The 14132-nt window shown below is 39.3% G+C and overlaps 2 protein-coding genes across 3 annotated transcripts in view; one reads left to right on the forward strand and one right to left on the reverse strand.

The window, feature by feature from the left end:
* Positions 1-14132, reverse strand: part of pigl (phosphatidylinositol glycan anchor biosynthesis, class L) — a 34435-nt gene that overhangs the window by 14087 nt on the left and 6216 nt on the right. The gene's annotated exons all lie outside the window — the stretch shown is intronic.
* Positions 3553-6275, forward strand: LOC130568542 (uncharacterized). Of its 2 annotated transcripts, XM_057357487.1 has the most exons (3): positions 3553-4020; positions 4083-4284; positions 4363-6275. In XM_057357487.1, the coding sequence occupies exons 1-3, from the start codon at positions 3844-3846 to the stop codon at positions 4389-4391; spliced, it is 408 nt and encodes a 135-aa protein (XP_057213470.1). In that variant the 5' UTR covers positions 3553-3843; the 3' UTR covers positions 4392-6275. The 2 variants fall into 2 exon arrangements, with proteins under 2 accessions (XP_057213470.1, XP_057213462.1); XM_057357479.1 differs by having other exon boundaries at positions 3563-4284.

Here is a 14132-nt window from a genome sequence, read left to right on the forward strand (position 1 = left end):
TCAGGGGGTGCTAAGGTGGTGACCAAGTTCCGGTTACAGGTCCTCTGCCAAAGAGGTGCATGAACGACCTCAGCAGATTCGTCGATTCTGAAAGCACAAGACGACTTGATATTAAGATGTCTAATAAACACAGACTTTCTTGTTACATGATTTTGACATTCTTGTTAAGATTGCAAATTATTGGTATGATCGCCCGTAACGGCTGAAGCGAGGTGAAAAAATAAATAAAGCGATTTGACACGGGATTCGTACCCATACAATAAAGTGAGGCAGCGTGTCACTACGGTAACAATCACACTAAGCTATTTCGCAATGCTAGCTGCTGCGGATCTTTGCAATAATATCAAGATGTCACACAACAATATGCAGCTGGATGAATCAAGGGAATATGCCCGTTTTAACTTGTGACCTCTGTGTTATTTATCTCTTATGGAATGTAGTTTACGAGTACCGTTTAGTAACCACGTCTTTTTAGAAGGAATGGTTTCCATTTGATGGCCCCTGTAGTGAAAGAACGATGCTCATTACTACCGTGTTAACTTGTGACTTAAGTTCACTATGTCTCAATTCATTTACATTATGTTACATCATGTTACATTAAATCTTTACGCTTTTTCTAACCGAAAGGCTGCTTATAACTATCACTTTGACAAAGCGTTAGCTTGCGACTTCGGTTTACAAGCTCATCTGTGTAGTTAAACCTTATTACATTTTGTGCTTTATGATTTTCACCAGTTGAACTGTAACACCACCATAGCACCCTCTGACTCGCACAGACTTTGAATGTGCTGCAAAGAGGCTAACAACCGAGGAAGAACTTTGTCATTTATCTCGCCGTCAATCTGTAATAAAACATCAATAAGTGCACCTAATCTAAATGACACATAGTCATTTGATGCATGGTTATCGACTTCATTGGCTAAATGCTGTAACTCTCTAGCTAATTGTGCGCCCGCCATAGTTACTTAACGTTATACACGAAGCAAACGATCAGTGAGTGACGTGACGTTAGTCCAAAACAAGTCAAGAGTAATCGATCAAACGCTTCAATCTACGCTGAACCAATAGTAGGCAAGACCAACCCATCTAATTATCATACCAGACACAGAAAAGTAAGAATAAATTCAAGAATAAATAAATAAAAGTGGAAATAAATAAATATAAAAATAAATAAACGTATAAATGAATAAATGTAAAAAATAAAAGGAAATGATAAATAAAATAATCTAAAAATAAAATAATAATAATAATAAAAATAATAAAAAAATGGACACAAAAAATAATAAATCAATTTAAAAAATGAAAAAAAAGTTAAAGCTAAGATCAATAATAGCTAAAACGAATTATTTTGTTTTATCAAACCATTCATTCCTTTATTTATTTTCATATTATTACATTTATTCGTTTATATATTTATTTATTTATACATTTATTTATTTATAATTTTTGCAGGTTTAGTCCTCCATACACTCGCGCTCACACTTGCTCTGCATCCCACTCTAGCTGTTATCAAAGGGTGATCTCTTAAGCCCGCCATAAAAAAGGCTAAAACTAATGAATATAACAAGAAAAGCTCAAAACCAGCGAACAGAAAATGACACGCTCTGTGTGATGTGAATGAATGTGACTGCCTTTATGTTTCTTTATTGTCGGAGATCACGCGCATTGACTCGTGCGCGTTTTAAAGCCGAGCTTTAAACGCAACAGACTCTTCACATATAGATGTGAATGATCAGCAGAACGATCTGTCAGTAACTGCTGATGTATATCACGTGGACTGTCATCCGGCAGGTGCTGATATCACTGAAACTCATTTTAAGCCTGTTTACACGAACCGACTGCCCCTCTGTTGTTTTCATTAAAATGATATATAAACTTATTGTATTAGCAAGAGCTGCTGAGTTTGACTATAACTTGATTACTGTTATGCATATAATATTTCTAGAACTAGAATGTTTAGATGATTGGTTAAAAAGTTTTATTTGATTATGTTGCAATGACCAAGGAAGAATAATAAATTTAGTATTGCTTTAAAATTATGTTCTCTTCCATTTTTGTGGTTTTAGTGTGTGTAATTATACAATAATGTAAAAACTATTTTTAAACGTTTTTTGAAGTCACTTCAAAACCCGTTGGGTTAAATGAATACAGAAAGTGTTCAGATGGGTGGAAACAACTGAGCTGATAATGTCCATTATGGTGTATGAAACAAGACTGTTGATTATGACATTTTTATCGAAATTGTATAATTAGGGCCCGAGCACGAAGGAGCAAGCCACCGGCTTGCACCGCAGTGCAGAGCCCTATTGTTTCTGTGTTCTTCTCCCTCTTTGATCGCTAATTTGAAGGCCTAAACATGCTCAAAAACTCACAATAACTTGCACACGCATCAGACGTGGCGAAAATTTACGTGTGATAAGGGTTTTAAAATTAGGCGTGGCAAAATGGCTTGCTAGCGCCACCTAGAACTGCCCAGACCGCTACGCAAAACATACATGCACCAAATTTGGTGGGCTCACAGAACACCCCGAATCATTAAGAAAAGTCTCTTGGAGCATATCTCTAAACCCAACAGGAAGTCCGTTATTTTTAATTTCCTGTGCAATTTGGTAAATTTTTGCAATTTCCAGGCGTCGTACTTTAACAAACTCCTCCTAGAGTTTTAATCCGATCAACATCATCTTCATGTCATTCTCATCTTAAGGCCTTTGCGAAGCTAAATTGCGGGGATCTTGACTTTTCGTGGGGGATCGTGACCCTGGCGGCCTGCCAAAGTTTGGCGTTTCGCCACGAACAGGAAGTTGTTGTAACTCAGGCCTACAATGTCCAACAGGCCCCAGACTTCACCCAGACATCACATGTATAAAAGTCCTGGCCTGGATTTGATAAAAGTCCTGGCCTCAAGACATCTACATGGTAATTTTCAGATACAGTTATAGCGCCACCTGCAGGAAACAGGAAGTGATATGTTTTAAACTGTGATTAACTCCTCATCGAGATTTGAACAGATCAGCATCATATTTGAAGAGTACAGCCAGTATGATCTTCAGACCTTTGTGAAGATACATTGAAAGATCCTAACTTTTCTCTGAGGGGTGTGTCGTGGCGGCCTGATAAAGTTTGATGTTTGGCCATGAAACAGGAACCTATAGTAACTCAGGTACACAATGTCTGACCAGCCCCAAACTTCACATGTTTGATAAGAGACCTGGCCTGAAGACATCTACATGGTAATATTCAGATACAGTTATAGCGCCACCTGCAGGAAACAGGAAGTAGCATGTTTTAAACTGTGATTTACTCCTCATACAGATTCAAACAAGTCAGCATCATATTTGGCCAGTATGATCTTCAGACCTTTGTGACGATACATTGCAAGAACCTAACTTTTCTTTGAGGGGCATGTCCGTGGCGGCCTGACACAGTTTGATGTTTCGCCATGAAACAGGAAGCTATGCAAAAGGGAATGTGACACATTTAAATAAATAACAAATCCTTCTATAATTCGCCTGCATTAATTTTATCACCTATGATCACATATCTTAACTCCTGTTTGCTTCCTTCACGTCACTTCCTGTTTGCTGAGAGCGCGTGGTTTGAGTCGGAGCTCTTTCAAATTTATTCTTAATACATCGTTTATTCTTGTTATATCTTAAGACTTGTGTTTTAAATTGTTATCCTCCGAGGGTAAAACATATCCTTAAATATATCCCATACCAAAATCGTATTTAAACGCACAGATAATTTATTTTTATCGGATCACTCGCTATTAGCCTCAGGCTGTTAGCATTCCCAGCCTGCCTGCTTACTGCTTAACACACTGTTCTCATTATTAAATCACTGATGGCTAATGTTTCAGATGTGTCTGTACCTCTGTGTGCAGATGAGGAAACGATCGCACTTCAGTCGGAACTGGAGGCTGTGGAGAAGCAGATCCAGGATCTACTAGAGAAGCAGTCACGGCTGCGAGAACGAAAAACGGCGCTGGAAACATCCAGAGCCGACGCTCGCAAATCCGCGGTAAGTTTTCATCGCGATTTTAATACTCCTTCCACTTCTACTCCGCGTGTTTCTCTGCACAGAGCCCAGGCTTCGAGAACACGGTCAGCCCAAATGAACTTCACTCCTGCACCGGCACAACCACGGCGAAAGGCGCGAGCCAGGACTGGAGCGATGACCCAACCGCCGCCACCGGTCTTCGAGATGCCGACCAGGAACCGCTTTGCCGCCCTCTGCGAGACGGAATGCAACGCTGTGGTCATCGGAGACTCAATCGTCCGGAACGTACGCGCTTCCTCCACTAAAGGTAAGGTGCGCACTCATTGTTTTCCTGGCGCCCGTGTTCTTGATGTCTCTGCGCAGGTACCTGCGATCCTGAAGGACGATGCTAACGTCGGAGCTGTCGTGCTGCACGCGGGGGTGAATGACGTCAGGATGAGGCAGTCGGAGATCCTGAAGAGGGACTTCAGGAGTCTGATCGAGACGGTACGCAACGCATCGCCCACAGCGAGGATCATCGTATCAGGGCCGCTTCCTACCTACCGACGAGGGAATGAAAAGTTCAGTAGACTATTTGCTCTAAATAAATGGTTGATGTCATGGTGTATTGAACAGAAGCTGCTCTTTGTTGATAATTTTGATCTGTTCTGGGAGCGACCTAGGCTCTTCCGCCCTGACGGCCTGCACCCCAGCAGCATCGGAGCGGTTCTTCTGTCTGACAACATCTCAAAGACGCTACGCACCGCTTGACTACGTCTCCCAGCGGTAAGTCAAAACTTTAACCATAGTCTGTGTTCCTCCCACTCATCTGTTATAAATGTTACTGCTTCCAAATGCATAGAGACTGTGTCTGTCCCCCGAATAATACTACAAAATAACAAAATAGCCAAATCTCAGAGAAAAAATCTAATCGTGATTAAACCTGAGGACAATGTAATAAACGACCAAAACAAACTCATAAAGTTCGGCCTACTAAATATTAGATCACTAAATTCAAAAGCAGTTATTGTAAATGAAATGATCACAGACAACAATTTTGATATGCTTTGCCTTACCGAAACCTGGCTTAAACCAAATGATTATTACGGTCTAAATGAGTGTACACCACCAAGCTACTGTTATATGCATGAGCCACGTGCGGTTGGTCGAGGTGGCGGTGTCGCAACAATTTTTAGAGACTTTCTTACTGTAACTCAGAGAACGGAGCATAAATTTAAATCATTTGAAGTGCTTGCGTTGAACATAATTGTTCCAATTGACAGTAAAAAACCATTGCTTTCTTGTACGTTGGCTACAGTGTATAGACCCCCTGGTCCCTACACTGATTTTCTGAAAGAGTTTGCGGACTTCCTATCGGACCTATTGGTTAACGTTGATAAAGTACTAATTGTCGGAGACTTTAATATCCACGTAGATAGTGCTAACGATGCATTAGCAGTGGCGTTTACAGAGCTATTACACTCTTTTGGAGTAACACAACACATCAATGGACCCACTCATCGATTTAATCATACACTAGACTTGATTATATCTCACGGAGCCGATCTAACCAATATAGATATTATACCTCAAAGCGACGATGTCACTGATCACTATCTTATAACATGTACACTGCGCACTGCAGAAATCAGCCGTTTAACTCGTTATCGACAGGGTAGAACAATTACCTCGACTACTAAAGATAGTTTCACAAAGAGCTTGCCAGATCTGACTCCTTTAATAACCATACCAATAAATATAGAATCGCTCGATGACATGACCAGCAAATTGGGCACTATTTTCTCTAATACATTAGAAGCTGTCGCACCTATGAAGTCAAAAAAGATTAATGAGAAAAACGCAGCACCATGGTACAATAGCACCACTCGCGCCCTTAAAAGAGAAACACGTAAACTGGAGCGCAAATGGAAACAAACCCAATTAGAGGTCTTTAAAATTGCGTGGAAAGAGAGTGCAAACTGTTATAAAAAGGCACTAAAAGCAGCAAAGGCTGAGCACCTCCGTAACCTCATAGAAACTAACAAAAACAATCCAAGGTTTTTATTTAGTACAGTTGCTAAACTAACAAATAAACAGACTTCACCTGACCTGGGTATTCCGCCGCACCTTGGTAGCAATGATTTCATGAACTTTTTTACAGAGAAAATCGAAAACATACGAGACAAAATAGTAAAATCTCAACCTCCAAGTCTGTCCTATAAATTAGTACCAACCATCGCCCCAAAAGAAAGGCTACAGTGTTTTTCACCTATAAAACAGGAAGATTTAATTAAACTTATTGCAACATCTAAACCTACAACTTGCTTATTAGACCCCATACCAACTAAATTATTAAAAGAGTTATTACCCGTTGCAATTGAGCCCATTTATAACATTATCAACTCGTCAATTAATCTAGGCCATGTCCCAGGAGCCTTTAAACTGGCCGTCATTAAGCCTCTTATCAAGAAACCAAACTTAGACCCCAATGAACTAGGAAACTATAGACCGATTTCAAATCTCCCTTTCCTGTCTAAAATACTAGAAAAAGTAGTGTCCACTCAGTTGTGCTCTTTCTTACAAAATAATGACATACACGAAAAATTCCAGTCAGGCTTTAGACCGCATCATAGTACTGAAACTGCGCTCGTTAAAATTACAAACGACCTGCTTATAGCATCAGATAAAGGTAACATCTCACTCCTAGTCCTGCTCGACCTTAGTGCTGCGTTCGATACTGTAGACCATAAAATACTTCTAGATCGCTTACACAATTATACCGGTATTCAGGGACAGGCACTACAATGGTTCAGATCTTACTTATCAGACAGACATCAATTTGTCCATTTAAATGGGGAATCATCAAATCTAACGCAAGTAAATTATGGATTACCTCAGGGATCGGTTTTAGGACCCTTGCTATTCTCCATATACATGCTGCCCCTTGGAAACATTATTAGAAAACATGGAATTAGCTTCCACTGTTATGCAGATGATACTCAGCTATATATCTCATCAAGACCAGATGATTCCTTCCAACTATCCAAATTGGCAGAGTGCATCGACGATATAAAGCATTGGATGACTTGTAATTTCCTTCTTTTAAATTCTAATAAAACAGAAATATTACTTATCGGACCAAAGACACGTGAGCAGAATATTTCGGATTATGACCTGCAAATTGAAGGCTGCACTGTTACTCCAACAAATACAGTTAAAGACCTTGGCGTTATATTAGACAGCAACCTGTCATTTAAAAATCACATCTCAAATGTCACAAAAACAGCCTTCTTCCACCTTAGAAATGTTGCCAAATTGCGAAATATTTTATGTGTGGCTGATGCAGAGAAGCTCATTCATGCATTTGTGACCTCAAGACTTGATTACTGTAATGCACTGCTTAGTGGTTGTCCTGCATCATCAATAAACAAACTACAGTTAGTTCAGAACGCAGCTGCCAGAGTTCTAACCAGGTCCAGAAAATACGATCACATAACCCCAATGTTATCAACCCTTCACTGGTTACCCATTAAGTATCGTATTGACTTTAAAGTTCTTTTAATTACTTATAAAGCCTTAAATGGTTTAGCCCCTACCTACATAACAGAGCTTCTACCACACTACAACCCATCACGCTCTCTAAGATCTCAAAACTCCAGACTTTTGATAACACCTAGAATAACTAAATCCACCAAAGGGGGTAGAGCTTTCTCATACGTAGCACCTAAACTCTGGAATAGCCTCCCCGATACTATTCGAGGGTCAGACACACTCTCCCAATTTAAATCTAGATTAAAGACACATCTTTTCAGCCAAGCATTCACTAATACATAGCTAATGAACAGCAGCTACGCTAATTATTCTCTTTCTGTTTCTGCCCTCGCCTCGGGATGCCCATCCCGAGGTAGGGAGAGATTCCGCCAGGCCCAGATGAACGTCATATGCCCATCCACAACTAGAGATTACGCCAGCTACATCGGAAAATCCCGTGCCATCCTCCTGCGAGAGCCTGCGGACTGACTGACCATCCAGCTCCATCCAAGGCAATTCCATCACCACCCAAGAAAAAGGCGACCATCTGGCCGGCCCAGCTCAGACAATTCCATCCCCAACCGAGAGCAAAGACGGACTACCTGTCACATAAATGCTAAATTTACAATACTTGGTATTTAATGCTAAACTTACATCACACGACAGCAGTTTGAAGTTATGGCTGCACTCAGTGACTTTGATTGGAGGTAGCTGGGTGGGTGTTGTAGGGAGTGGGGGGGCTTGTTGGTTGTGGTTCGGGGCGTTTCATTTGTTGGGACTGTGTGGATCTGGTCTGGTTGGTCTTGTTTTGTGGTCGATGTCGGACAACAGAGGAATAAAGTTAATTATGCCATTACTACTTTTCCCTGGTTGTTCCTCTGTTGTCTGTTGTTGATCGCGGAATGAGACCGGGTTGGACCTGCACGGTTTCGGCGGGTGGGGCTTCCTGGGTCGCGGCTCGTGGGCTCTCCCTGTTCTTCGTGGACGTTGCTCGGTGGCTTTGGTCGGGGTCACTGAGTGCAGCTATGACACGTCAGAGGAGATCTGGCCCTCCCGGCTGAGCCTGGTTTCTCCCGAGGTTTTTTTTTCTCCATTATTCAGCATTGGAGTTTGGGTTCCTCGCCACAGCAGAGCAGTGCAGTGTTGGCTTGCTCACCGGGAGACTGCATTTATTTATTTATTTATTTATTTATTTATTAGATATTATTTATTATAATGATCTTGCTTGGTCTATAAACACCATGCACTGTGCTGTGTTTTACCTTTCTGTGTTTTTCTTATTTGCTCCTGTAAAGCTGCTTTGGAACAATGCACATTGTGAAAAGCGCTATATAAATAAAATTGAATTGAATTGAATTGAACATATCCCTGTCAGTGTTCACTTCAATAGCGCCACCAGCTGGCAAAAGGGAATGTGACACATTTAAATAAACAACAGGAAATCTGGTACATGTCAATAAATTAAAGTCTTTCACTGTTTTCCTTATGCAATCGGGTTGTGGTGGCACTTTCCGCGAGGGCCCGATCATCGCTGCTCGCAGCTTTAATTTTATAATTGAAATTGACATGTTTACATACAATTTTGTGGGATGTATGCCAATTACAGTATGCCACTACTAATTTAGCAGCATGCTAATACAAAACTACTGCAGTCTCCTAGGAGCACACACCAGTTGGCCCTGAATGTGTTAAAAACAGCCCACAGCAAAATCCCAGCTCAAGGTGAGGGAGTAAGATGGGGGGTGAATGTTAGGGAGAGGGATAGACAGATAAAGAGACAGAGAATCCGAGTGAAATGAGGCCACCCCCCCTCCTCTTTCCACAATGGAGCTTGACAGTTGTTTCAGTTCTGTTGTGATGGATCTGCACACAAATCAAATGGCGGTCACGGGGGTCATTTTCGAAAGATACCATATTAGAGGAGGGGTTCATGCGAGGTGATGTGCAGGTTATAGAAAATGGAGATTCAATGATTAAGAGGCTGAGGTAGCATATTATTTACAAAGGCCCAGTTTACAACTCCATACAGGTTAAATAATGGTCTGGTATAAAGATGGTGTGAAATATTTGACAGTCATGTTATATTAAATGAATACCTTAAAGGGATAGTTCACTCAAAAATGAAAATTCTGTCATCATTTACTCACTCTCCAAAGTTATAGACACAGAGAAATTTATTTAGATAAATGCTTGTAACCAAACAGTTCTTGGACCCCATTGACTACAATAGTAGAAAAAATGACAAGTTTGGTGAGTAAATGATGACAGAATTTTTTGTGGGGTTAAACTATTATTTTAGCATGAACTTTCAACATGAAGGCTCTATTCATACTTTATTAAAGGTATAGTTCAGACAAAAATAAAAATTATTTTCTCATTTATTCACCATAATGTACATCTTCTTTTGTGTTGTGCAGAAGAAAAAAAGTCAAATAGGTTTGTAATGACATTAGGGTGAGTAAATGATGAAAGAATTTTATTTTTTGGGTGAACTATCCCTTTAAGCCAATGTTATTATGTCTAGCATAGTTGAGCTGCTTAAACAAACACATTGTAATTTCCCTTGGTAAAAAATAACTTTCAGAAACAAAAGAACACGAACTTAGAGAATAATAAAAAAAGAGAAAAACACACACAATCTATCTGACCTTTTTAAAGATGGATCGAGGGAGTGTTGGCCTCGCTATTGAAACCGTGTCAAATGCCCCATAGTAACCTCTTCTCTCCCTCCCTTTCTCTCTCTCTCGCTCACTACATGTGGATGTGTAATTGCTTGCAGGCATCTGAATGTAGCAGATGAACTTTGGCCCACTGAGGAGGTGGTGTGTGTGTGAGCAAAGTGGGGCGGGGGACTGGCAGCATTTGTTTTGTCTGGTCACATGGGGCCCTGGCTGCTTTTCCGTTACAAGGCCCAAGTGCATGCTGGGAAAAAACGACTGCTGAACGACAGTTAACCCTTCCGGCACTAAAAGTTGACTGAAATTAGTTTTCGGTCGGGTTTGTGGAGATTTATAGAGTATGAGACGTGAACTTATCAGTCAGTAGCTCTCCGGAAAGCTGGAGTGTACTGCAGTTACATTCTTCATTCATTTAGATGTTCAGGAGCAGCCAAAAAGCCTATCCCAGCCACCTCCTAAAATAAAATTATATGTCAGCTTCCAGACATATACACTGCTTTATGATGAAAGAGAAAAGGAGGAAAATCAAGAAAAAGGGCAGAGAATGCAAGGCTTAATGTTTCTGCCTTGGAAGAGATAAAAGTCCCAAATGTTCATGAGAAAAAGAAGGATCGTGTTTTTCTAAGACAAGCTCTTGGCAGGGAGTGCATGTGCAGTGCTGTCTGGTAATACTGTTAACAGAGCTCGTCTCTCTCTGTGGGTCTTGACCTGCCATCAGTCCCAACACCCACCCGGTCTGACTTTCTGTCCTCTTTCTCCAGCCAATAAATCACAGGGTTTAGTTTCCTCGCAGAATCGATGTATAATTAAATATGGAGGGTGCTGGTGGCTGGGGAGAGTAAGAGTGCTCCTCACACTAATTGTCCTGTGTTCTGTCTGCCGCTACTGAATATAAATATTAATTTAAACTAGAGTTGTGTTTTTATTAGGGCTGTCAAAAGATGAATCGCGATTAATTGCATCCAAAATAAAAGTTTGTTTTTTACATAATATGTCTGTGTACTGCGCATATTAATTTTGTATTTATAAACACATACATATACAGTTTACGTATTTTAAGAAATTTTTACATATATTTATTTACCAATCATTTAAATAAAAAATAAATGTTTATTAATTTTTATATTGTGTATTTTTCTTAAATGTAAGTATGTATGTGTATGTTTTTATAAATGCGAAATTAATATGCACAGTACACAGATATATTATACAAAAAACAAACTTTTATTTTGGATGCACCATTTTATTCACTCACACATGTAAAAATAACTACAACAATAACTATAAAGTTTAAAAAAAATTGTTGTAAAGTTAAGAGAATGGTTGTGTCCACACCAAAATAATAATGATAACAATACAGAAGAATGATACTGTAGGGATCACCTTTCCACTTGATGATAACAATAAAACATTAACAGCAAATCAAAGTCCATATTAATTCAAAGGGATATTTAGCATGCTGAATGTCATGTATGATGGTGCCAAGTCTTTAGTCCAAGGTAAAACTGATTATTATTTATTAGTCAAAATGGCTGTCATAATGATAAAAACATTATAGGGGGCTCAGGGCACAATTTATACCCAAAGTGACAAAAACTAAAACAGAGATGACAAAAATAATGCAGTGATAATGAATTGAATTCACCAATTTTTATTTTGTGGATGTTCATCTGTTATTGGTGTTGAAGTGATAGTTCACCCAAAAATGAACATTTTGTCATCATTTACTCACCCTCCTGCCATTTCAAACCTGTATGACTTTCTTTTTTCCGCAGAACAGAAAAAAAAAGATATTTTGAAGAATGTTGTTAACTGGCACCCATTCTTGCATTGGTTTTGTGTCCATACAGTAGAAGTGAATGGGGACTGGTGCTGTTCACTTACCAACTTTCTTCAAAATAATTTGTGTTCTGCAGAAGAAAGAAAGTCATACAGGTTTGAAATGACAACGAGGGTGTGAAAATGATGATTTTTGGGTAAACTATCCCTTTAATATGCTATTTAAGGCCTTAGTTATATTTATCACATAAAACAGGAGGCATATTTTCATTTTATTTTATGAGTGAGATAAGTTGGGATACATTCTCAGTTTAAAAACTGCAGTTACTAAACCGATAAACCTCCAGTATGGGAAGAGATGACACAGATAAGGTAAAAACATGGTAAAAATGACCCTGCAAAAATGTCTTAATGCAAAAGGTTTGCATCTGGTTTCTGTTTGTGCAGTTGGTTGACTCATTCCCTAAATTGTTTATAAGGTAAAATATAAAATGTTGTTGGAAACAGTTCAACCATGACATATTGGGTCATTTTGCTAACTTAAACAGACAGGCAAAACAAGCTTTTTAATAATAAAATGATTGGCCCATGTAAACAGATTAAGCTATGCCATATACATCAAGGATGGCATGAGGGTGAGTAAACAATAAGACAATTTTAATTTTTAGTTGAATTATTCCTTTAAGAAAAGCAAAGCTAAGTCAAGAACTCTCCAAGAAACCCTTTTATCAGACCAGTTCAAGTAAACAAGCAGGATAGTCCAACAAAAATGAACCTAACACCCACTCAAAGCTCTCAACTCATGACATAGAGAGAGTGAGAGAAACAAAGAGAAAAGAGAGAACTATTAGAGGAAGTAAAAGAGGACAGGCACTCAACCTGATGTTACCCTGTTAGGCAGGTGGGCTGTGTTGTCTGTGTTTTAGAGTGACAGAAAATACATCTGTCTGCCTCAATGAATAACACAGAAAAAAAGAGAGAGAATGAGTGCTAGGTTCGACTCAGTACAGGTTCAGTGGTGCGTGTTCAGATGTGCTCTTATCACAAAAGCACTCCCATGATGCATTGCCTCGGTCAGAGTCTAGGCGGTCAACACAGCTGTGCGGCGGAGAGGAGAAGGGTCACGCGACCCATTCAGAGCCTGTGAGGACACGCACTCCAAGTTAAAGGGATAGTTCACCTAAAAATTCTGTCATCATTTACTCACCCTCGTATAATTTCTTACCTCTATAAATGACTTTGTTCTGATAAAAAGAGAAAGATATTTGGAAGAATGTTAGTAATTTTCAGTTCCGGGACATCATTGACTACCATAGTGGGAAAAACTAAATGGTAGTCAAAGGTGCCCCAGAGTTTGTTTCCCTAAATTCTTTAAATATCTCATTTTGTGTTCAATAAAACAAAAAAAAACATTTTTTTCCTACAATGGTAGTGGATGATGTCCCAGAACTGAAAATTGCTGACAATCTTCCAAATATCTTTCTCTGTGTTCATCGGAACAAAGAAATTTATACAGGTTTGAAACAATCTGAGGTTGAGTAAACGATGACATAATTTTCATTTTTTGGTGAAGTATCCCTTTAAGATGCAACAGAGCTTAATGTCCCAGTGATATTAAAAATGTCAATGAAATTTTGCAGCATTTATTGTAAATAATTTATCAATGTGGGTCATTTTCATTTAAAGGCGCAGTTTTTGATTTACAGTGGCCACTAGCGTTGTATTATAGATTTGCACTAGCACGCTCGCTTCTGGCTCGATAGTGGAAATGCGGCTATTAACTAGCAGTTAACTGAAATAAATGAAAAGGCTCTTCACTACTGGCAACAAATCAAACACATTTTGAGACTGGAATATCATTTCAAAAATATTATGTTTACTTCATATTAAGTATTTTCTTCAAGAATTCTTTAAAGAGGCCATTCCTCGTGATGTCAATTTTCAAACTTTAGTTAGTGTGTAATGTTGCTGTTAGAGCATAAACAATATTTGCAAAATGATAAAGCTCAAAGTTCAATGCCAAGCAAGATACTGTATTGTCTTTAACAGAATTCGCTTTTCAAGGACTACAGAAAACGGCTGGAATCGGATCTACAGCCCTATACTTCCCGGGTAAATGATGTCACTATTCTGAGTTTTTGAATAACCTCCGGCCAAAGGAATACG

This window comes from Triplophysa rosa, linkage group LG2 (genome assembly GCF_024868665.1).
Source record: "Triplophysa rosa linkage group LG2, Trosa_1v2, whole genome shotgun sequence".
In the NCBI taxonomy this organism is placed as follows: domain Eukaryota; kingdom Metazoa; phylum Chordata; class Actinopteri; order Cypriniformes; family Nemacheilidae; genus Triplophysa; species Triplophysa rosa.